Source organism: Halictus rubicundus, chromosome 3 (assembly GCF_050948215.1).
Source record: "Halictus rubicundus isolate RS-2024b chromosome 3, iyHalRubi1_principal, whole genome shotgun sequence".
NCBI lineage: Eukaryota > Metazoa > Arthropoda > Insecta > Hymenoptera > Halictidae > Halictus > Halictus rubicundus.
Window position 1 is genome coordinate 4,847,875 of NC_135151.1, and position 26,951 is coordinate 4,874,825.

A 26,951-nucleotide genomic window follows, 5' to 3' on the forward strand; every position below is an offset into this window, starting at 1 on the left:
TACATATCGTCAATTAAACCACTAAATATATTTCAAATTGTATCGTGCTTATTGTCATTTTAACCAGAAGTTTTTTACACTGCTTAGCGACCGAGGCAGCTCCAGCTTCTTGGCCCCTCGCGGGGTATGCCTCCCAGTGGAAGGGGTAGTCGAACCGACTAAGATCGTATAGCTCCGTTCGGCTTAGATCAAGACTTTACTGTACTTTAAAATAGAAAATGGAAATATTCGATTTTGTGAAAATTTCAGTGTACACTGTAATTAAAATATTCTGTATTCTTTTATGTATTCCATTATATCTAACATATTGAAATATTGTTCGTATTAATTTTACCCAGAACTGAATCGATTCCTAATCAGAACACAAATATTTGAATATAAAATGTACCGAGATACAGTCGAATATGAACAGAATAAAACGTGGGTCAGAGTAGACCCAGTTACGGTTACCGAAGCGTGAAACTGCCATTCAGCACTGCCTTTCGAGGTTCGGATAGGAGATTCGAATAGGAATTAATCGGGCAACATTCTTTTTGTAATATACATATACATATATACATACATGTATTTGATACATAAATTTTATACATTTATTGTAATGTCGTACGATGGTAAACAATTGTTAGTTTTGTTTTTTAACAATGATATGCGAGTGGCGTGGAGGAGGGTATTAATAAATAATAAACAAATGTTTACTTACGCTATGTCGGTCTTTTTCATTTATGAATTACGCTCCTTAACGATTAACACTACCTAAATCCTTATCGTAAAAACCCTCATCTCGTCGGTATCGTCGATCACGAAGCTATTTACTAGCGTAAACTTTCGGCAATTTTTCATAATTTTCTCTTCTATGTCTATTGTTCCTAATTGAAACGATCTCATTGCACGATTAAGCACAATTTGGTACAGTCGTGGGCGGAACATATAAATAAATAAGAATCCCAATAAGATGAAAAATATTTTCATCTTTTGAATCAGCAAAAAACTCGATTCCACTTCATTTCCGTTTCTGAGAAGCCATTTGGAAAAAATTTGAAAAAAAACTACTAAACTGTAAAGACATTAGAAGAATTTAGGAATATCATTTTGGAAAATTTCGATTTTCCATAAAGATACACAGTCTACTAATTACTATCCAGATAGAATACTAAACAGGGTGTAAAATCAGATCAAAATAATTAAAAGGATTTTCGTTTTCCTGGTACTTAAAGACTCGCCATGCTGAATGTTATATAAATAATTAAATAATAAGACGGTCACGATGTTCCTAGATTATGCATCGCTGAATGATTCACTCGAATATTAGCCTTCTATAGATATTAGGTTGAATTATTAATAGAATAATTGGCCAGCATTGGCTCTGAAGACGTTGACAGTATAAAACCTTCTGTTGTCAGCCAGTACGCTCCTTATACGTAACATGCTGGCAAATTGGCGAGCCCGTAGAGCAACGTATAATTTTCTTAAACTCTATTAGAGAGTAATGAAGAAGCTATCAACAGCAGAGCTTGACATGACCATTTTGAGAAACCAAAAAGTACTCTTCTACACACAGAATCCGGAATGCAGCAGCATTTGCATAATAAATTTCGCCATCGCGTTCCGCGAGCAAAAATGCTTTCATGTCCACGATTCGTTGGAAACTTTGCTAAAAAGTTATAACGCGAATTAGGGAAATTCATGAAACTGAAATCAAAAGTATTTTAAGGGCGCTTGGCGTTATTAACAGGAAACGCCCGTATATCAATAACCAAGACCCGGGGTATCCATTTTCTCAATATTGCAAGCATTGTTTATGGTTTCGTTGAAAAACTGCAGCACCACTTTCATAATAATTCTTTGGATAATTGTATATTTATTTTGCGATCGTAAGACGAAAATAGAAAAACAGTAATAAAACTAAAGAAAAATTCTATTTCGCATAAAGACCCACAGTCTAATTTTTAGTAATTTTTATCTTTGCTGCGACTAGAATAAATGACACGTTAAACGCACAGGATTCGTATAGCAATCGAGAAAGCGTCAGAGGATAGCGATCACGTAACACGGAGGGTACAATGCTAGTGTACATGCACACGAGGTTAAATCGAATGCGCTGCACTGTTTATATTTGTTTTGCGCGATATAGTCTTATGACTCGCTGTGTTCTGTCGCGGTGTTGGGAGCCTATTGTCTTGCGTGCAGCTTATTACGGATTCAGTACCTTTGCAACAACATTATTCGATAATGGTGGAATCTGTTGATGACAGAGGCACCGTCTAGAAACGTCGTGACGTTGAACAATATGCATTGTAATACAGAAATGCGAAAAGTGGAACATACATAATTCAGATAGACACGAATTGCATGACACAGTAAACATTTCGAAAACACATTGCAAATTCTACGGGGAACGATTGCTCAATTAACAAACACTATTAAAAGCAGGTATTTCCAAATTACAAAGACCACATTTAGTCAAGAGGCTTTATACAGGAAAACAAAACGTTTCAATTATGGAATTTTTCATCGAGAAAACAATTGAAGCACGATTGCATTTAAGAATTCTTTTCGATAAAATTACGTTTCATTGTTATTGCCATTGTAATATTGTTACAATTTTTGGCAGTCATGGTCGTGGAAGGAAGTTATAAATTCCAAGTTTTTTTATAAGTAACAGTGATTTGTATTGAAAATTGTAATGTTTAGTCTAGAATAAATCTGTCATTTATAAAATGATTGAAAAGTATTCTAGTGCGAGTAACGACTAATAATTGCACACAATTGATTCATTTCCACTTGCTTTGTCTGAATGTTTTAATTTAAAATTAAATAAAATCCCATTTTGGCGCACTCGAATTCACAATAATGTACGGTTTCAATTTTTTCACTGGACATAATTGTGCTTTTCAATTTTGACTATGACAGTTACGATTTGCTCATTCGATTGGATTTAATTGGGACATTATCATGCACATGACATGCTTTAATATTACTATTACATGCTACAGTAAAGTCTTTATCTTAGCCCAATCCTCGGGTCCGTGCTGTGACATAGATCGTGTAAGGCTACTATTTTCTTCCACTAAATACAGTTCAAATTATACCGTGTTTAGTGTTAGTTTAATCAGAAAAATGCCAAAAATAAGTTGCTAAAAATCCCATAAAAAAATATTGAAAAATAAAGAAGTTTTGTAATTGGAAAAGTTCGGTGAGCTTTATGGCCCCTCATGGGGTATGTCTCCCGGTGGAGGGGATAGGCGACTGACTAAGATCGTGTAGCTCCGCTCGGCTTAGATCAAGACTTTACTGTATAACATTATATTTCAAAATATTTACGATATCGTGTAATTTGTATCAAATTCAATTAAAAATATACCGTTCGATTATTTTGCTGAGATTGTGCATACCAATTTAAAACAATACTCGACGTACAAATTTGCAAAACTGGAAATGGATAAATTATTATCCACATAAAGGTTCACGAGTAACGGATAAATGTTTGAAACACTTTTTACCTATTCTTTATTACATCGAGACCAGAATGCGAACGATGCAATGAGACACAATTTAAACGAATAAAGGTCGTGAAACTTTTACACGCTATCCTTAATAGTCATAGTTTATTCGAATAAAATGTTAATCGCCGCTGTATGAAAATAAATCTTCCACCAACCTGTTCCTTGATCATTTGTAATCTAATAATGATTAACACAGTTGACGAGGCTTCGTAATCATCGATACTGTTAATGACGGACGCAAAAGAAACATTGTTCGGCTGGTTTCCTTTTCGCTTTATTCCCTTAAAAATTACAACTTCGAACACGACAACGCTTATTCGGTACAATTGAAGGTATCACAAACTTTTGGTGATCTCTAATTATATTTCCCACATATTGTCCCTATACTTATTAAACGGTTCATCGATAATTAGCGTTTTAATCCGCACTCCGACAGAGACTCCATTCGATTTTGCATTGGTTGAACCCTTGAATCGCATCATCTTTGGTTCGCTCATATTATCAAGGGAAATACCGTATTTAAACATTCAAGGATATTATTTTAGTCGTGTCCCATAATCTGTGAATTTTGTGAAATAATGCATGGAACAGAACATTTTACTATGAAGATCGTTAATTTGATTGGAACATATTAACTCGTACATTCATTTTTCCAAAAGATCAAAACTAACAGATGTGTTTAAATTCCACTTGATAATTTCGAGTGATACGTTAATTGAGTGTTTAATTATCACCGAAGAATTGAATTGTGAATTCTGATTTAAGTGAACGATTTTCTAAGGTGGTTCGTTGACACATATGTATATGTATTTAATATAATTAATCAGTTCTATTCATTCTTGTTTCATGAAGATTATGAACTATGGTTCCTCCCGTTATCCATCTCAGATTTAATTGCTTCGTTATTAATAGACGGTCTTGTTTCATTCTCTTATTTTCGATTCTAGCACACTATGTTGGTAGAATTACTTATTGATCGACTTTGATTTTTTTTAATGAAGTCTGATTTTATGACATATTTTTCGGATAGTACAATTATTATTAATTACGCCAACCCGTTAATGTCAATCTAAAATCGCTTTGATGTATTGGTCTCGGGAGACTTTGACGCTATCGCGTGAAACATGATAGATTCTCAATAAATTAATTGTAACTGCTTCGAACAACTACTGTAGAAACAAATTATATATGAAATAAAGGAGAGCAAATGTTGAAATGTACCGACAAGTGATTCGACATTATTTTATACTTGATAAAATAATTAATAAAATACCGTGTAATAAAATACCAATTATTTTAATTAAAACAATTGAATTGATAAAATCGGTTTTGCTATACAATTTATGCAAATATTTTTCGCAGAGTTCGATCGTTGGAAGGATTGAATAAATAAATAATCAAAACGGATAAAAGCTCATTAGATGTTAAATATCAATGGCTTTATACATTTATTACGAGCATGTCTATAATCAATTTATTAACAACCTGAAACGTGTTTGACGATCGACATACATATTGTATGGACAAATTTTTCACTTAGGACATCAGTTTTTCATGGACTACACAGCTGATTAGGATTATTATTAAAATCCTCGTTAATAAAATATCACCGAGAATTGAATCTTACGTTCTTAATCAATTATTTTTATTGAAAATTGCTATAAATCGATCCAATGAATGTAATATCCGCCGTAAATTTTGCGCTTAAAATAAACATTTAATATGAATTGTAATTTATATTAATGCTTGTTTATTATAGTTACGTAATTGTGGATTATGAACTGCAGTTTCGAATGTTCCCGCTGGTATCTGAAACTTTAATTGTAAATGTGACCACATTAAATTTATCTTTACAGACTTAATTTTCCCCAATTATTAATGGCAACGATCTTTATTTCACACACGAATACTAGGAACATTTTCTGCGAAAAGCAATTGTTAAATAAAATCTCACTCTTTGTAATGTTTTCCAGTTCAATGGCTAAAATATTGTTTACAGCATACGTCAAAAACAACTAAATGAAGCGAGAATAAATAACAAAGAGACAGTATTCCAAGTGATGTTCAATCAGAGTACTAAAGATCTATCAATTTATTATTTCATTTTCGTGATTCCATTTCAACCTTGCAAATAAAATGCACTGTATGTAAAAATCGATTAAATTAATGGTCGAAGTACCGTGAGATCGAGCATAACTTTCCACTGGGAAAGTTGAGTATGGTGCATCAAAAACTTGATATTTTTCATTACTAAAAAACCGTTGTAATCAACATTGTTTCAATCAGAAATGCGTTATCACAATGTTCATAAATAGAACGTACGTAATGCTGCGTACGCGAAAGAAAATATTGTCATTAAAAACCGTACCTACGGATTTATAAACGACAAATATTCGTTCTTTCGAGAGCCTTACATAAAGGAGAAGATATAAATACATTGTATAATTAGAGAGGCAACAAATAATATACGCGAGCCGTCGGTTCTGTTTATCAAAGTGAATAAAATCCCTCTTACATTCAAGCCATTTGCGCAGTAAATATTTGTAGTACAGCAAAGTTTCGATCTAACAAGCCTAATCCTCGGGTCCGTGCTGTGACATAGATCGTGTAGGGCTACTAATACTACATACCGCCAATTAAACCACTAAACGCAGTTCAAATTATAACGTGTTTAGTGTCATTTTAATCATAAAAATGCCACGAATAAGTTGGTGAAAGTCCCATAAAAAAAAATAATGAACAATAAAAAATTTTCGGCAGTGTTGGAATTATACAACCGATCATTTGAACGTCATTCGGTATGCAATAATAATAAGTTACAAATTGTATTCACTATTAAATTATACTATTAATTCCTACTTATGCCAGGACCATGAATGACACGATCAAACAATAATCACCAGCACGTATCAATTAACCCTGCGACGGCAGAACCCGTGTCACCTTTGACCCATAGTATTAAAATTGTCATTTTCGATTTCTTGCGATCGAGTCGAATGAGCAAAAACAAAAGAAAGATTAACGAGTTTACCAAACAGTAGTGTACCTACAGAAATACGTTTAAAAAAATCGTTAAACAAACCTGTGGATGGTCCTAAGCAATTATACAGGATGAGTCATTTAATCCTACCACCTATATTTCCTTATCAATTATATAATTAATTTAATTATTTTTCTGTTATACAAAATAATGTTTCAATAATGCAAAACGATTTCCATTTGAAACATCAATATGTGAATAAATTTCAACTTGCTATGTTACATTAATATTAATACCGACGTGCTTATAAATGATTCACTTCGTATAATTCAGCATGGTCACCTCATGACCCCAATATTAATGCGACCTTTATAAATAAACAATGTTGAAATGAAAATGAGCAAATTTCATTTGTTTCGTTGGTACAGTGAACGCGTTGATTGCGAACTCAGCAACCACAAAAATTGAGTAAATTCAAAGCAATTTACGTAATAAAACAAAAACTGAGACATAAAACATTAAACTACGATGTGTTCATCATAATTTCTTTTCCACTCCTCTTACATTTCATCGAAAGAGAATTTAGTAGGGTGAGAGACCCAATTACTATGCGGGTACCAATTACTGTGCCTATATTAATTATTACTATGCCTACATTAAAAAAAGGAGAGATATATAACATATTAACCGATTTTAATGAAAAAAGTTTAATATCTCTTTTTTAATATTCATTATGCTTTAAAAATAAGTATAATTAATAAAGGCACAGTAATTAGTACCCGCACAGTAATTGGGTCTCTTACCCTATTACTTGATCTACAGTTAGTGTTAAACCACTCAACCGCGCGCAGTTGCGAGAAAGGTCCGCCGCTCGAGGGTTAAAAAGCGATACAATAGTTGCTAATTGACACCGTTTTCGATAAAAGCACAATGTGAAGCACAATTTACAACATGCCCGCCATTATCTTGAACGACTCTACAATTTGTGCCTTCCGAACGGCAAGAAGTGCCACTCGGAGAATCGTCGAATGTAAATTCCTGATAATTCCCAAAACAGCTTGAATTTAAGAGGGTCTGCGAATAGAAAGATGAACTGTGAGCAATTAAAGCAACTCGGCGAGAGGAGGGGAGGGGAGGTGTGGAGGTGGGTTCGGGCCTAATTGGTAAAGCTCGGAGGTTATACCCGGGAAAGTTAACTTAAAACGTAAATCGCAAGGGAATTAAAGAGCCGCGCGTCCGCAGTAATTGTAGCACGGTTGTCGGGCTCGCAAAATAGGTATACCGAGTGTCGCGCACACTTTGATGTTCCACGCGGACTTTGTAATTTCCATAAATTCGTTCGTTTCGATCCGGATACCGGATCCGCCCTTTACACGATCGCGGACAGGATTAAAACTATCGTTGTTCCGGTTGACAGGCGGAACGCGAGCAACGCGGGCCCGGCGAACCGTTCAATTTCGAAATTAATCGCGTGCAGTTTCGTTAACCCGTCGGACATCGCGGGCCAAAATTTCCGGGCGTATCGATCGACGGTAACGGCCCGTGGACTCGATTGCGAATCCGACACGTCCGACGAATTCGCGACCGTCGTTCTGGTAAAAATGACACCCGACCGCGGCGGGGGACGGGGGAAAAAATCGACGCGACGCACACCGACAGCCGCGTCCCCGCAAACATGCAAATGGGGACGCCCTTCCGATAATCTAGTCGGTCCGATCTACAAATGACAACACGACGCCCGCCGTCGCCGAATTTGCATAAAAATTCACGGCTATATTTTGCCCCTAGTATTTACACGCGACGTCGGCGAAACACCCGAGACCCGCTCCGCCGTTCAATTTGTCCTTTGGCGGCAATTAAAAATGGCGGTAAATGCGAGCAACGCGAACCATCTCGATGAAACGGTTTCGAACTCGGCTGGTAATCGTTAGATTGCGGATCTTTATGCGAAATAAAAATTTGTTCGGTAACTAATTGCGAGAAACAGGAGCTACAGAAATATTTCTTTTATTTTTTCACCTCTTAACCATGGCGGGATTAAATGCGGAGTAGGCAGCACGGATATTACTATCGAAATGGGTGTTAACATTTTAATACATTTTCATCGAGAAAATTTGAATAATATAATATGAACAAGTATTTTAATGGTTAATCGTTCAAGCACAGGATAAACAAGTATGCCGCTATAGTTGCGTATCGTATTATAGCTAAGAGGTTAATCAGTTTCATGGTTTTTAATTTTACTGTTACTGAAATTATAAAAACGTTTCCGCGAGGAACTAAAGATCGTGCTGTAATAAAGATCGTACAAAATCTAAATAAATTCAGTTATGTAATTTTTTTACGGTAAAACACTTCGGTTACTTTTCAAGCTTTGCGAGTGTTAGTGATAGTGATTTTGATCAGTTGGAAATAGTGCATTTAAAATACTTTAATGTTTGTAATTTTTTATACGAGTTCATAAAATCCGGAGTTAAATTACACATACACTTTTTTCAAACGCTTGTTGCGCCTCAAAATAAAGAATATATTATTTAGATAACCTACTGGAACCAATTTGAATAATCTCTTTAAAACGGTTAAAAATATTTATCCCTTATCTCATCGATCACCAGCGACCGACGCCACCGCAATTTTGATAATATTGGGTCAGTTTGACCCAAAATTAATTTGTACATGTCTGATTATGATAAAACGAAAATAATCCTGAAAATAATTAAATTATCATAATCAAATAATCCCATCGGTCGCGTCCGTAACGAACCAAAGTACAACTGAATGTACAACTGAATCATTTCCTACAAGCGCTGATCAAAAATTGTCTTAATTGTTTACTGGCTATATCAATTCAGGTATCTATTGGTATTAATACAATTATTTTTGTAATTTATTTCGAACAAGGCGAATATTAAATTACTTTATGAAAATCAAATTGGAAGAGATAGGAGACGTACAATTATACAAATATTATCAATTACGAACGGAATTTGTTGAAAGCGTACAGGCAAATGCAACAATAAACGCAGTTTATACTACGGTTGATATTAAATTACCAATGTTGAAGTAATCGAATAAAATCTAAATTAAAATCGCTTAAAAGTTGTGTTGACTGAAAATGGCGGGCCAACTCGACTCTCTCTCTCTCTCTCTTTTTCTCTTTCTCTCTCCCACTCTGGTAACAGATAGCTTCGTTCCATGTATAATACTGATATGTAAGGTGGCCATTTCGAACAGTTCCGAAGGTGAGTGGACACCAACATCTGGCGCACAAAGCCTGCTATAACAATTGCGAAATCAGGTCGAATCGAAAATAATCTGTAATTTATTTCCCTTTAATCGTTTTCAACGAGGGTATCGATTACTGAAGCGGGTCTTGCGTATCGGGGAACACTCTGTAGATCGTCCTACGTTCGAATTGCCATTGGCAGTTTTCCCTTTACGTTTCGCTCGGCGACGCAAGTGCGACGACCACGTACGATCGTTGAAACATGCGATTTCATAGAATGTTTGCGTACTTTCGCCGGAAATTCCTAGTTCTCCGCGAGCATGTCGATCGTGCACACGGTAACGCTCAAGTCTCCACGTCGAATCCGAGATAAATTCGCGTCGCTGTAGGGTACAGCGAGGAAAGGCGGGACGAAAACACCTGGATCACGGGACTGTGAAAAATCAGCCGTGGAGAAGTTCAACAAAACCTGCCGAATGGTAGCCGCCGAGTACATTATGTGCGCACGTACTCTGGATAATAGATATTCGGTTTTATCGAGGGAAATCGAACGGAAGTTGACGCTTCTCGCCTTTACGGATGAGGTTTCACGGGGAAAGATTTTGCGTCGATAGAAACAATAGAGCGACATGTCCAGTGAATGAACACAATTCGTATTATAGTCCCTCGGGGATGACGCACGGTGGGTCATTTGTCCCGAAGAGATGGCCAAGAGTTGAAATTTTTATCATCAAAATGTTAGAATTGTATTCTGGAATGTAATATCGTAACGATGACACTCGGGAAACGAAGTAACGATTTGCGAATACTAATTTCAACAGATATGCAGCCTAAGTGTTCCTTCACTGGACAAATTACCATATTTTCCGTGTGAAACGACTGTCATCTAGCACAGTGTTTTAAATGTTAGAACTTTCAATTACATGTTTGAACGTATCGATAATAACATCGGTCGCTTATTGGCTGGGCTGTACGTAAAAGAATCTCGATAATTTTCTTTGAAATAATAAGTCCAGGAGAAGATGTTGCATCGTATCGATCCTAAAAATTAGTCGAATTATGAATGAAATTGCTGTCGCTTTTGACCAATTTCTGGAGGAATTCTCAACTGTCGATTTTAGAAAGACAATTGAAAAATTGCCGGTAAGTAACTTGTATTCGAGCGTGTAGCCAAGCAAAGAGCCGATAGTTAAAAATCGCTTGTTAAAATAACGCAATAAAAACAGCAAAACCATAATATCTCGAAATTGCAGATAGCACTACAAATAGTAGATTGACGTGTCAAGATCAACCCCTTAATGCTCGTGTCTAAAATTTTCTAAAAATTACCAATATTATAAACATTTTTCGATTAAAACAAAAATTGTTTCCAATGGAACATAAAAGCTTTCACTGCGAGGAACGAACAATGTCCTTTTGACGAACAAGCAGAAACAAATGTCTGGAGTGGAGACAAGTTCGGAAATGAATTTAAAGCTGTGCAAAATACATAATTAATAGTTTCATCATTAAGGGGTTAAAGACGACGGTTTCCTCTCGGCTCATCCATCATCGAAAGCATTTGAGCATCAATGATCATGCGCCCGCGTGTCTCGGTAAAATATTTCGTCCGCGTTTAACATTTCGGATACTGCGAAATCCATTGCGCACACATTCAAGTGTGACCGTACGTTTCCATTTATATTACCTTATCATTATTTCACCGTCTCGCTAGCATAGTCCCCGATCTCCCCATTTACCTGGATTTCCTTTTCTTCGGCGATTCTTTCGTCTCTCTCTCGTTCGCCTACTCACGCTCAGCTGATCGCGCTCGCTGCGATTCACTCCTGACGGAGCACCACGGTGAAAACGCACTTGCTCGACCAACCAGCTTCGTCGTTCGCTTCGTACTCTATCCTGTGCCCGCCGATGTCGAAACGTCGTCCAGGACTCTGAAACATTGAAGGGAAACGTGCTCGACGAATGAAACAGTTCGATTTTACAAAGGCGTCGTCGATTCCACGCAAATAAATCAGTAAAGGGAGAGAATGTCTGACACGGCGGGCGTTCGCCACTGTTATTTTATTTGACAACCTGTTCATCTTCAAGTTTCTTCTCAGGAAACTCTTTCCAACGTATTCCTGACAATTTTCTGATTGAAACGACACCAAGCACGACAGCATTCGGATCGCATTTACTTGTTTAATCCAGGATATTGTAAAACCTCCATTATCCGAATCAATCAGATAATAGAACAGCTACCTTGTGACAATATTAGGTTATATCTTTACTGTTTTGATTTCTTCAAATTGGATTGTTTACATGAAATACGTACAGTAAAGTCTTGACCTAAACCCAATCCTCGGGGCCATGCTATGACATAGATCGTGTAGAAGCCGCACTACACACCGTCAATTAAACCACTAAATACAGTTCGAATTGTATCATGTTTAGTGTCATTTTAATCAGAAAAATGCCACAAATAAGTTGGTGATAGTTCTATGAAAAAGGAATGAAAAATAAAGAAATTTTGTAATTGGATTAGTAATGGTTCGCACCGATGTACCCGACTCGGTGTCGGATTAGGTGACATGAACCTCGAGCTTCTTGGCTCGGGGTATACCCCCAGTGGAGGGGATAAGCGAACTGACTAAGATCGTGTAGCTCCGTTCGGCTTAGATCAAGACTACTGTATTTAGACAATTAACACTTTAGATTAGTTCGGATAATCGAGGTTTCACTAACTCGTCAATATAGAACACCCAAATTTAAGAGTTTAACAAAATTAAAATTTTAACAAATTCATACATAACTCGATTACAGTAGGTTTATTAAGAAAAGAAATGAGTTTATCAGAATATTAATATTTTTCGTGATATTCTCCCATGCATTTGTCACAACTACGAAAACAACAAACAACAATTCACGCTGACATGGCGGCCTGTTTACATGCACCGAATTGCACTTTTAAGCAAACTATAAATATTGGTTACAAGCTGTATAAATATCGCGCATGTAGGTGGACATGCAGGTATAGATTACTCTATATATGGTGCACCGTGTGTTTCAAAATACGTGTTATTTTAGGGAGCAACCATTACAGCATTCTCTTCCATAATCACGCTTTGCCAATCTCATTATAATCATACCATCATCCTCGCCATAACATAGGGTTAGCCGACAGTGATTGGGCTTTGCTTCAGAATTACCGACACCGAAGAAGATCATGGTAATTGAGTATGCTATCATGAGTATGTAATTTGTAAACCGAAAATTTGGAAAATTTCTCTAATATTTAGCAAATTTATTTATTTTTTATTATTGTTTTAAATTTTTTATTTTATTTACCAGAATACTTGGAAAATTTTGTGACGAATAGACGAAAATATTCTGAAACCACTTTTTAGAAAAATTGAAATATTTCTTTTGGGTTTCCATTCCTGTAAGTTAGTCCTCAAAGATGTATCCGTAAACATATTAAATTTAGTGCTTATGAACATGTGAGAAACACAACAAAATTATATTCAATTCTTTAAAAAGTGTCAGACGAAATTTTTCTGTGCTTAAAGCTCGCTGCTATTAAATTATTTTGATTCCTCTCTTCCTTGAGTGAACTTTAATTAAACAAAATCTGTATGTCAGCAGCCTTAGCGGCCGTTTGGACGTTCTGAAATTATTTTAATCTTTGTACTATTTTCAATTTCACCCACTCATTTTTATCGTAGACGCATAAAATCATCGGTCTATATTATAAAACAATAACTGAAATTTATAGACATATTATTTTTTGTGAACAGATAAATAAGTGATTAGTTTAAAACGAAAAAGTCCTTGTCGAACATCGAAAAGTATTAAAAATGTTAACGCTCCACAGAACGATACGTTTTCTTGTTTCTGGTTTCAGTTAGAATTCAGTTGCGTTGGGAAGTCAGCAGAATGCAGCGAGAGATTTAATATTCTCGAGGCAAATAAAAGGTGTCTAGTATTTATGGGACGACTATGTATTCTATGTACGATTGCGCATACACCGAAACGTGGGTTCACCATCGCAAAGTAGTTGGCAAACAAAATTATTACACGTTGTTTACATAGAAACATAGATCGTTTTCTGTGTAAACTTTGTCTAGTTTAAATTCTCGACAAACTTCCCGCAGTTTGCGCGAGCGATTCAAACTGAACCGCGGATCAAATTAACATCGAAAATACGGTACTCTGATTTTAGGACAAGCTGTAACAGTTTTTGAACACTCTTCTACGTAAGATACAGTCATCGATCACTATCAATAGGAAGTACGAAAACTATTGTTTTCTAGCTTAAAAAATTCACTTTGTAAATTCACTATCCATAAAGCGGGTTTCGTAAAAATTTTATTAGAAAATTTGTGAAAACCCATTTTCTGTAAGCATAAGTTATATTTGAGTGCATTTTTATGGAAATGGTGTTTAAAAAAAAATATCAAGAATATCTTGAGGCTTTAACGGATCAATTTAATTGAAATAACATAAGCATTGTTTGATATTTATTATAGTCTCTTTGGAGAATATTAAAAATCGACAATTCTGGGCTGAAGATTATAACAAAAGGAGCGGTTTATATTTTGTTTCTTCTTTCAATTTTTGCAGCAAGTTATGAGTTAGGTGTACGCATTTCATACGTGCAACGCATTAGCCCCATTATGCACAGCATAATTGGAACTGTTCCCAATTTGGCCGCTTATTGCAGACAGCGAAATACTAAAAAATTTTCAGATATTCGTTAATATTTCATAAAGTGTCCACGGTGCTTGCGTTACCCAAAATATGTAGAAAATTAATAACCACTGTGCGTAGTTTTCACACTGATTGGAATTAATGTGTCCATTAACGGCAGTAACGTTCTGCGTGACTCCAAAATTAACCAAACAAACGTAAAGTATCAGTAATCAATAGCTATTATCGTATTCATATGTAATGAAACGTGTATATTTATCTGCGAATAATGTTGGAAGCTTCTATTGCTTGATATTTAATTAATATTCGATTGCTCTGTTGTCAAGACCCTACCACAGATTTGATTACTAATTTTACTAGTTTTAAAAACAGCCATTAAATACTTACAAATACTTACAAGTGCTGTTAAACTCCCATTAGCAACATTTTCTATATACACTAACTATATATAATTACACTAATTAATTTTGTTATGAAACATGAATGCTGCCGTGAATTACTGAATTTTCACTGTAGATTATATAAAAATTTTTGAGAAATAAATTTGAACCACTTCAGAAGTCTACTAAATAAAAATCCCCAAATTTAAATTTAATATTTCATAAAAATATGTGAAGCAAATTTATAAACTAATGAGAAATTGGATGGTGCTCGCGTAATTATGATTGAAAAAAATGGATTTTTTCTCGGACTTTAATGTTGCATCAACCACGGGGTTATTAGCGAGGCGAAAAAAAAAAGGATTAAGCTGAACAAATATTTCTGTGTTACGAGTTGAATTTTTAGTAATTTGCAACTCGCGTAAAAACTCTTCCTGTAAAGAAAAAAATGGTAAAAAAGACACATTATTTTGAAAAATTTTTAAAACACTCGTGCGAGCAATTACGATTAGTACCTACTCTGTTACGTTGATACGAAGCATGCAAAATCACTTTCGCAGACACAAAATGCAGCGTTTCGCATTTGATAATTGCAGCGACGAGTCAAACTTCATTAAGGAAGAAAGTACTTCATGATTAATACTGACCTCGTTGCTTCTAATGTGGGTCACTTTCACGTTATCCGTGAATATTGGCTCGGTCCACGATATCGCTGACCCATTTTTCCCTGTAACCTCTATGTCTTTCGGGCAGTCTTTAACTTTTGGAGCTTCACCACCTAGAATCAGATGCACGTATTCGACGATAAAATACTGCATGGCAGCGCATTCAGTATTCAATTATTTACGATCATTGATTATGCAATACGTGGCGCGATCGTGGTGCAATGGCCGGGCGATAATTCTGCATGTAAAAATAGGTCGGAAGAGAGGAATCATATTTTTTCGTTTGACGCTTCGTTTTCGAGAAATCGAGTTTAACGCTAAAACTACCAGACGAGTCAAAATGACTTACTCCTAATTTTTTCTTTTAGAAATATTGAAATTATAAATATGTTTCCATGAGAAAATCTTTTAATAAACTTCTCTATCGAAGTAGACATATAAACAAAACTGGTACGAAATCTAAACAAATCCTATTTTGTTGTTATTATAAAGCAATGTATGCCAGTTGCATTTAGTGTTTGGTTGTTCTTTCAGTATACGCAGGAAGTAGAATTGGTTAATCATGGTCAGACGCGTCAGACGGTTCCTACATATTCAAACTCGATTTTCCCCAGAACGGAGAGTCAAACGAAAAAATGTTATTCCTTTTCCTCGTCTTAGTTTTTCATGTAGAATCGTCCCCTGTTAGGTTATACTCCCCGTCCGGCTGTATATTATTATCAGATTTCGACTAAACTCTGATACGAATATTATGACAAGTTGATGGCGACGAAAGAAATATTTATCCTGCAAAATAAATGTGAACCTACGGGCATAGAACCAGAACTTTCATAGCAAATTGTTCACTTGGAAGTAGCTGTTATGGCTAAGGAAATCATGAGGCGGGATAAAACATGTGTAAAAATTAGAAAACTTGAGACAGAGCTAACAATGATGTGCAAGAATAAAATGCATTTGGCTGATCAACGAGTCCGGCAATCACAAATGAGAGTGCTGCTCCTTCGATTCCTTTTCGCTTGCTATCATGGAATATCTATTCGCATCTGATCGGTAATTCGATGAAGTGGACGAAAGTAGAATAAAGGTCTTCCGCCGTGTTCTACCTGCAATAAACAGCTAATGTATCAGCGCGCCAGGAAATCGGACTATTTTACCGGAAATCCCCTCCTCCACCCTTCCCGAAGGATAACTTCGCAACCGTAGCGGAAACTTTATCCGGTTGCGTTTAATTAGTTTCAGTAAATTAGTTTCGGCGGGATGGGCCGCGCGGAATCATTACAAATTCGTGCGAGTATCGAGCATTCTCGGAAACGAAGAACATTTTCGTGTAAAGAGAACTCGTTTCGCGGACCATCTTTCGCGGAGCACAGTGGATTACTGTAAACCGTGTGTGCCGGAAACGCGCAAGGTAATTATGTACCTGTTCGTTATAAAGCCGACGAAATGAAATTGTCGTCTTGTATCCGATACGTATCTACAATAAATTCCACAACACAATGTGACAAACGCAACGCGAAATACCGGGACAAATTATATTTTACACCTAATTTACGTCAAACCGGACTGCGCCGAGGCACAAAGTAATGCCGGGAATGTGTTCCGCTGAAAATGATTTACAATATTAGGGAACAAGCACGCGCTTAATTGTCTTTCAAAGCGACCTGTCTAATCGACTTACAATTAGGAAAGCGTTTCACCAGCTACGGGCAACTATGCTCCGAATAATGATCGTAATGACAAAGTATTCGGCTGCATCGGTCGGTGAACAATATTAATATCTCCGTGCGTGTTCAATCATTGATAACCTGCACGCCTTTGTGCAACACGACAATTTGTTGCACCGATTGCAAGCAGTAATGGCTGCATAGAAATTCATTTTAGTATTTAATTGTTGTAATTGTTACCGGGAATCGGTTAGGGCATGTTCCTAGTGATTGAAGGCACTAGGTAAAACTTTAATTTTCGAAGATCAAGGTCATTTCAAGGTCATGTTATTATACATATCTCAATATATTTTTCGATCAGTTACACGATGCAGTAAAAAAAAAATGTAATTATGGATCAAAAAACACCGATGACCTTGATAACTCCGAAAAGAACGACCTTCCGAAAAAGATATTCTTGCCAGATATTTGGTCCATTGACACCATGCGCATTACACAACTGAAGAGATATTTAGGTGGCCTTACTTAAAAGGACCACCCTGTATAGAGAAATCACTTTATGCAGTAGAACCGATCGTATCGGTAAGGTAGATTTCCTACAGTAATAAATTAGACATACTTAAATTGTTGTTGCAGTCTTCCTGCTGTTCTAATTCTCTATCAGAGAATCTGCAGTCTAGTCATTGAGATAACATAGACTATTATTTCTAACGTCACCTGTGTGATTCTGAAACCGGAGTTAAGATGACAAAGGGTCGATTACGCCGAAGAAAATTGTAAATACAAGCTGGGACTTTAATCGAAGGAGTTTAGTGCTTGTCGGCAAGAATTAGTCAAGCGTTCAGTCGGAGTCATCGAATAGTCTAATTGGCTGGGTGGGGCGATCCGCAGGTTATATAGCATTGTGGCGAACCCCATCCCGGAAACGCATTTAATTAAAGCGTCGGCTGAGATTCCAGGAAATGGGGGGAAAACTTCTTTGAGCCGCACTGCGAAATTTGCATACGACGACTGCGCTAGACCGCGTGTACACGCGAGAGCAGAGAGCCGGAGAGCGCGTTTCACCTGGCAGAATGTCTTCTTGGCACCGAGACGCGACGCGACGCGACGCGAAAAGTACGACGGCAACACGCCGCCATCGTGCGGTTCAAGCATCTTCTAACGCTGCCGTTAATGGCCGCTGGAGGAACCTTGTTAATGGCTGGCTCTCTTTTCCCGAAAGACGCGATAACGTGCTAACGGGTACGGTATTGAAACCTTTAAACAAAAAAAAAACGATCGTATTTATCGCCGATTTTTAGTCTCGTGCTTTATGGACCTTCGGAAAATCGGTTCTTTTTGGAGCCTCATTCTTTGCGAACATTAAAAATGTCGATTCATTTTATTACTGATGTCCCTAACTTTACTCTTTATGAACGTCAAGAAATCTTTTCCAAATAGAAAAATAATCAGGTTAATTTTGTTGGCCCGATTCTGTGCGAACTTGAAAATTGGATTCGTTCCTACAGTTGGTTTTTAAAGCCTTAGTCCTTGTGAACATTCGACAAATATTTTCGCATGCAGACATATTTAGTCAGTTGAAATATTCCTCTTATTGTTGATGACAAAAAAGAATTTACATGTACAGTGGAATAAGTTGTAAAATTAAATGCACAAATACATTAATTATACATCGCGAAGATATTGAAACACTTCGAAATCATATATTGGCAGTTTTGGGAAAAAGAAAAAGTGAAATGTTAAAAATTATTTTTATATGTGACGATCGCAACATTTTTCGAAATGTAGAAATGCAGGCACGTGATCAAAATCTCGTAATTCTGTTTCTTGCGAAAGTAGGGAGAACCCATTATGCCTTCTAAAACAACGCTTCTGAACGAGTTCGTGACTGTTCCGCGCAATGGCTTCCTAGACGAAGGAAACGTTCGCGAAAAGTTATCCCTCGCGACGACTCGAGCATACCCAAGATCCCCGTTTTTAATTTTCACTCCGGTTTCGAGCAATGGAAAACGAGTTAATTAAACGACAGCGAGGCAGAGGCAATTTCCAGCGAAAAAAGCAGGAGAAGATAATTAGTGAATACGAAAGTCTAGTGAGGAGAAGAATGTTGTCAATAAGAGTCAAATGCGAATTCTGAATTTTGTATTGTCCCGACGTAGGATTGTTTGAAAATAGCTGAATACAAGTTACTGTGGATAATGAATCGGAAATTCGAATTCAGAATAAACAACAACGATTCACGATTCATTATATGAACCAATCGGTGAATTTTGAATATTGGACAAAACTTTTAATAAGAATTTTTTCTAATTTTTTCTAATTCGTAATAACTCGTTCGTTCATAATATCGATCAGTGTAGATTGAAATGCTTACATTCGGAGAATAAAGGATTCAAATATCATCAGTTCGGATAATCGAGGTTCTACTGAATCGTGAATTAAACAGGTATACTTGATCTAAATTGTATTGTGTTTGGTCTTGTTTGAATCGGGAACATGTCACGGATATATTGGTAAAAGTTCCATAAAAGAATAATTAGAAGCAACAGTCTGTTTCACGAATCTTGAAACTTTACGTATTGAGCTCGGTAACGATAACATAATTTACGGATCGGACGCTATCGATTCAGTATTGTGCCGATCACTACGTGACACGGTATGATAAGGCAAGGGTTGAGCAGGTCATAAATAATGAAAGCAATTTAATTGTACAAAGGGGTCAGGGTTATTCGCATGTGAGTTCCCGCCAAATAGTCCGTCGACTAAGGAAGATTAATTGTTCCTGATCCTTGTCCTTCGAACTTGCGGACAGGATCGCGTGTTGATTGGTGGCGCTGTTAGATAATCGATACCGATTATGATTCGGTGAGTATAGATGACATGCACGTGCGTTAATTAATCACCTTTGATGATGATGCGCAACACGCAGCTGGCTTGTTTCTTCGATACCGGGTGCCGGGCGAAGAATGTGATCTCGTGTACACCGGGAGTTAGGTTCGCTTCTAGCCTAGTGCCCCAGGATGGCTTCGACCTAACGTACCGGAACCAATCGAGATCCGTGGACGGTTGATCGAACGTCACGAATGCTTCGTCTCGGCCTGGCGACAATTCGGCGATCACGTCGTTGGGACACTCTAAGCGAGGCTTGCTGTACCCTGAAAAAATATGAGCGAACCATTGTGTACTGAGAATTGTTTGCCACACATTTCCGGTATGCATTCCATCAAATGGATTCACGTGATTACTGAGCAATGTGTCAGATAGTTGCAAAAGTTCGTGCACGATTTAATGGTAAAACTCAAGGGATTCCGTCATAAAATAATAGTTGTATAAATCAATTTTAGTTTTATAGTACATTCCTTTTTCGTAATAATTTCGTGTTTTTTTTTTTAACTTCGATGAAGGTCTTCTGCGAAAATCGGAAAGGAACTTTTGCGAATCATCCAATATGAGGGTGTTAACATTTTTGCGAAGGGATCTAGGTTATCGACGAAGAATGCACTTGCGAATGAACAGATTCGCGACAGATAAATGACACACCCCACGAATTCAATGTTTTCGTCGGTTGAACGCAAGAAATACACTCACTCTTAATGCATAGTGATTTTGGTCGGGTAGTATGCAGGATGAACAAGATAACTTGGTCACTTAACACTGAGCCTACCGAGCACAAACATACTAACGTGAAATGCCTTATAGAAGTGAGAGGATTGAATTTGCTTAAACTTTGTACGATTTTCATTAGAATGTGTTCCTAAGTAAAGAAGTGAATTCAGTTGGCTCCTATGAAAGTGTTTTTATAATTTCGATTATTGTAAAATATAAAACCGGTCATTTGACCGTGGTAGGTTTAGTGTTGAAATGTCTCTCTTATCTTTGATAGTGGAAAAGAATTTGAGGAAAGACATGGTTTGTCCAATCAAACGATTCGTCAGTGTTTTCTCAATGGCAATTTATGTTTTTGTCATGATGGCGTAATAGTTGAGATCAAGACCATTCTAACACAGATCTATAACACTACGGTCTGCAAGTGTATTCACATTGAATACGAAAAAAATGAGGTTTAATTGCAGGGTAACGTCGTGAATGTACACGGTGAGTCACGGGAATTTTAAACAATTATATACTCCCTAAAATGAGTAGGAAAAATTTAATTTTGCGGCAAATATAATCTTATAATATCATATTAGCGAATAATCGGAAATTAGCAACAATAATCTTTTGAAAACGAGTTCATATAACGTATGAAATGGTTATTAAAATGATACGTATGATTCGAACTTTCTTCATTAGAAATGTAATAACATTCTATATTCAAATACAGTAGGAATATTTTAAAAAATGCTAACAGAATAATAAGTCTTTTCGGTTAATTACTAATATAGAAGAATAAATATATTGTTCTTTGAAATGTAAATCTTATAATGATTCGTTACATATAGTTGTAATACCGCAAATTGTTAATGCGATTATACAGATCAGTGAACATGATTCGGTAATCGTCTTATTGGCTAATGAATCCCTTTGTCTCGTTCCATCTGAGTTACTCATCACTGCCCCTTTCAGCGAAACTAAAGCATGGCTTATCTGTTATCGGTTAGCTTTATGTAGCAATGGTCAATGGAAATTGTTCAAGTAAGGAACATTTAATATTGATCTCAGTATCCTCTAATTAAACTGCGGATATTTATACAGTTTCCAACGGGATTGCAAAGTTCGAAATCAAGAAAATTATATTCTTTATGAAGAATTTCAGCTTACTTGAATGCACGAATATCCGCAGGTCTTAGTAGACGTTTTCTGCATGATATCTACAAAATGAAGTACAGTCGAACCTTGATAACTCAAAAATCTGTGCAGAACGACAATTTTGTTAATTCCCTTTCGATCCGGTACTAGAACCGCTACAAGTCGAAATCAAATTTATTTTACCTCGAATTATTTATCACATTATTTTATTATCTCTGCAATTGGTGAACCTCTATGTTTAGTGCACAATAATTGAACTGCGGATTTTATACATTTATGACAAAAGTGTATAGGTGAAAATCAAAGCAGTAAAAACTCCTATACCTTGCAGTTAATGAAAACAATTTTTATTTTCCATAAAGACCTGCAGATTAATAATAAATAATATCTACGGTCTTTGTATATAACAAATAATTCACTTGAAATAATTGAATTTTTCATTCTTCAAGTCGTTACAATTATTCTACTGGAACAGAATAAATGAAAAATGTAACAGTTACATTTGATATTGTAATTCATTTGGTGGATCGTCTAATGTCACGAGATATTCTGATCGTCATTTTTTCGTAGTCTTACGTTATCTAGAATTAAACCCGTTTCGCTAAATCGTCCGGATAGGTCGAAACCTCTACAATTCGAAGATTCTATCTACTCCCTCGAAGCTCGAATTGCCGAGGTTCGACTGTAATTGATATGGCGTCTTTGAGTCGATATGGAATGATTTCGCCGGTGGCTTAGAGAATTGTCCACGATAATTTTACTCACTGACACACTCGCCGTGTTTCGGCCCGTCCCATGTGCCGTCTGACCGACAAGTTAATTCGTATTCTCCGTGAAGCTGATACCCGTAGGGACACTTCAAGAAACACTTGGTACCCGGTCGATTGGACGCCTTTCGCGTACCTCTCCACGACTTAGGCGGTGCCAAACGAGAACACATTAAATAACCCCGACCCTCTGGATTCAGGGGCGGGCAGGATTCATTGTTTACATCTGGGAAAATAAATTCAAAAAATCACGTCGTTTATCGTGCGTCCGTATCGCGAAAGCACACCTGAGATCATCTTTTCCGTCGGAACAATTTTCCGTTACAAAATTGGACAATCATTTGCAGAAAGCTGTCCGAAAACTCCTCAACCCCTCCCCGAGGTAGGTCAAGATTAGATTACTATATACAGTGTGTCCCACGAACTCTGTCCACTTGAATATCTTGGTTATTTCAAACAATTTGAGAAAATGTTACTTACAGAAGTTGTAGGGTTTAAGAATCTACATAATATGGTATAAATGATATTCTTGCAAGTGGAGGCGTAGAGAAGATGTAGAGGTCACCTTTGTTTTTTCAAGCTGTCATCTTCTCATTCGAAATCATTTTCCTTCACGAAATTAGTCAATTATCGACAAAAAGTTGTTCGGTGACTCTTCAACCCTTCCTGGTCCTGCAGAATCCGCAAATCCGTAAGTGCCCGAATCCTCATTAGGACCTGACCCAGGACCACAAAGGGTCAAAAATTCATTGAACACCTTTCTGTAAATAATTTCGTACGGAAATATTATTCCGAGTGAGAAGATGTTGAAGGTGTTGCTGCAACGGCATGGACGCATGGTGATTAGGGGTGTGCGAGGACCCGAAAATTTCGGGATTTCTCGTGAATATTCGGGATTCCCGAGCATTATCGGGAATAAATGATTATTCTTGGGAATCCCGAAAATTCTCGCAAATCCCGATACATTCGAGAACCCGAATGCCCGATATTTTCGGGCTCTCGCACTCTAACGGTGATCTAGTCCAGATCCGAATGTTTTGCCTGATCGTACCACCAGTTATGATCCGCCCTGTATATTTTCAGAAACCGCGTGTTCGGTGCTTGCTCCTCTTACTTAATAAAAGAACCTGCGCGATGTTATCGTCGTCTGAATATTGCCGCGGGTGGTGGGGTCTGTCAGAAGGTTCTCTGGGGGTAGATAGGCGAGATGAAGTGTTCCAGATTTCACGGTAATCTCGTAGTAAACTCCTGAAACGATACATGGTAACAGGGACGAGGCTGGACGACGGGTCGCATCGATATTTGCGACACCGTGCTCCACCTGCATGCTCGCCATGGGGACGGTTCTCATGGATGTGGCAGCGGCAATACGCGTTTCTCCGTCGTCATTAGCATTCGTGATTCATATATTATGCAGATATCGGGGCAATACGTGTAAGCATCGGAGCCGACAATGGTGCACCGGTCGTCGCCGCGGATTTCAAATTATGCCCGTGCATAGGTATCCGCCGTCGCGTCGCCGCTGCTACGACAGGCTCCGAAGGTAACCGATTAATCGTGACAGAGATTTCCATTTCCCTCCAGAATTTCGGTATATCGCGTTTACTACCTACCGACGAAAATCGAACCGGTTGTGATCCGATTAAAGGATCTACCTGCTCGCTAATCGATACGCGTCGGTCGAATCGGCTCCTCAAAAACGAGGATATTCGCGGAATTGCGATGCGGCTTAAACTCGCCTGAATGCGCCTCGATCGTTGCATTTCAGACTTTTCTGTTTTTAATACAGTATGCTGTGTACTTTATCCCACCGCAGTTCTCTTTCCTTAACCCTGGCGCGAGTGCACGACACTTATTACTACCTTGAGGACATCAGAAATAAATTGTATAAAAAGAACGTACGAATTTTGGTTATCATTTTTATAAATAAATAAATAAATTCTGAAAGAGTCGGAACTTGTATTAAACGAAAGCTATCATAGATAATGAATGATCGATTATATCGGTGAAGTCTAAAAGAACATGATTTCTCTGAACGCAACGCAAACAAAAGGTTTGAATGCTCGGACAACACGATTGAATTTATCAGCAACTCTTTCAGTGATCCATAATACGTTCTGTGATGCGATCGATAGCTAGACTCTGTGAAAGAAAAATGTATTTTAAGGTCCCCTCAGATGGTATTGAGAACAGCGGGTAACATCAAAGTGCTTCGCCCTTGTTCCTTGAACATTGTACAAGGCACTATCTCTTTCAATAATTTAATAGAATTCAGCAATTATCGGTTCGTGCCGGGGACACACGGCCCCGCTTTGTGTCGACGGTAACTGTGCAAACAATCGCAATCTGGGTCGCTTGATTCCATATTCCGCGAGAAACTTGTAAATCGTTAGCGTGTTCTTGAACAATGCAAATTTCACGACGGAACTTCTTTCTTATTGCCCGGCAGGTTTATGCAAACGAGAGTAAACTCGCGTAACAAAAATTCGAACGGGCGGCAAGCGGAATGGAAATAATACTGCAACAATGGTTGCGCCCCAGGTCTGAGAGCATAATGTTACAGGTGTAGTTTAAATCACTCAATTTGGTTCGGCGAATTTTGTTGTCGAATTTCCACTTGTCTGAGAACGCGGCAAATTTGAATACCGGCTGAAATACACAATCGAATGGCATCATAATAAGTAAAAAAGTAACATGTAAACGAGATTCCTTCTTTTACGAACGGGCCGCGATCTTGTTTGCCAATTCAGAATTTTAGACGCGATGGTTTGCTGGAACGTAATTCGATGGAAATGTATTCTTTTGTCCAATAGGCTTTGCTGTACCGAAATTGTTATTTATCGAATCGGCTCAACTTCATAACGAAAAATTAGTGCTAACATTCGTCAAGGGTTTCAAATTTTGACAATTATAGAGATTGTAGCGATGATACCATTTATGGGGAATTATTCTCTAAATTTCATTCTTGTTATTTTTACAAATATTGCAACGTTGTCTAACCGTAGACGAAGCAGAAAATCCTACATAGTCTAACAAGATTGTACATTTTTCTAAATGAATAAAAATTAGAAAATTAGAATTAGCGTTTCAGTGGTATTTATAGATTATGTGATTTCATCTTCGGTAGTCATATTTCGGAAAAGCCGACATAACAAGTTACAAGCGAAACGTTCGAGCGAACAGTAATTAACTACGTATACTTGTACTGTGCATGTTGCTGCAGCTGTAAACTTCCGTCAGGCGTCAGTAATCTGTTAATTTTCAAATGACTGCTTGCAGGAATAGACTGCGCAGCGATTATAGAACTCACTTGATCGCTTTTCACATTTATCAGATATTGCATTTGTACATCAGATTTGATAATGAATATTTCTTTATTTTTATAAAAGGTAAAATACCTTCGCTTCGATTTTTCGAGGTAGTAGACCCTCAAATAATATTCGTTCATCCATATTTATTCTTTCTAGATACTTCTGAAATGGATGCTTGAGGATTTTACAATCTGCATATTTGTTAGACCATTGATGTAGAGTAGTGTGAGAAATAGTTGAGAACACCTAGTGCAACAATTTAAACTTTAAAATTTATTTAAAGCAATGGACACCTGTACGATACAATTCAATAACTAAACCAAGCTAAACTAAAATAAACCTTCTCCAAATTCGAAAACCTTTTCTCTCATAAAGTCTTACAATTTTCAAGAAAAAAAAATTCCCAAAAATCACGTATTTCGACCCCGTAACTGAACATAACTGGTTGAATGAATGTTCTGTGTTTCACACAAAGTTTCAACTTTTTCGTTCGCAGAACCACTCAGAATTGTTAATAACAATTGTTAGTTACTTGATAATAAAGTTTTCACCTCGCACTATAATCTAAATAATTTCAATATTAATACATTGATATTCAGTTGCGTTAATTTTTCTGACAATCATTTTTAACACGTTAAGTGCCACATCGGTCACACACGGGTAATACCAATTTCTGATCAAGCTTAGAAATTCATTTTTATTGGGATATTTTCGAATAAACCAAAGTTTTATTATAATTTTTAGCGTGCACAAAGAAGCAGTCACTCCATGATAAATTTGGACTGTTTATTTTCAGTTCAATTAATTAGATTATATCGATTTTACATGATTTTTTGCGGTCGATATTCGGCACTCAGCGTGTCAAGCAATTCAATTGTATTGACCACCGTTGACCGCTACATCATTCAATAGGGTAAGGGACCCCATTACTGTGGGTGTACCAATTACTGTCCCTATATTAACTGATTTTAATCAAAAAAATTTAATATCTCTGTTTTAATAATCATTACATTACAC

General features: G+C 37.0%; 1 protein-coding gene across 2 annotated transcripts in view; it reads right to left on the reverse strand.

Annotated features, from left to right (window-relative positions):
- Positions 1-258: 258 nt before the first annotated feature.
- Positions 259-26,951, reverse strand: part of LOC143352447 (uncharacterized) — a 103,318-nt gene continuing 76,625 nt past the window's right edge. For both annotated transcript variants that reach the window (XM_076784946.1, XM_076784945.1), the window contains 5 exons: positions 22,622-22,849; positions 20,011-20,262; positions 15,426-15,556; positions 11,449-11,640; positions 259-5,318 (listed from right to left, as the gene is read on the reverse strand). In XM_076784946.1, coding sequence (XP_076641061.1) covers positions 11,530-11,640; positions 15,426-15,556; positions 20,011-20,262; positions 22,622-22,849 — 722 coding nt within the window. In that variant the 3' untranslated portion in view covers positions 259-5,318; positions 11,449-11,529. The remainder of the gene's footprint in view (positions 5,319-11,448; positions 11,641-15,425; positions 15,557-20,010; positions 20,263-22,621; positions 22,850-26,951) is intronic.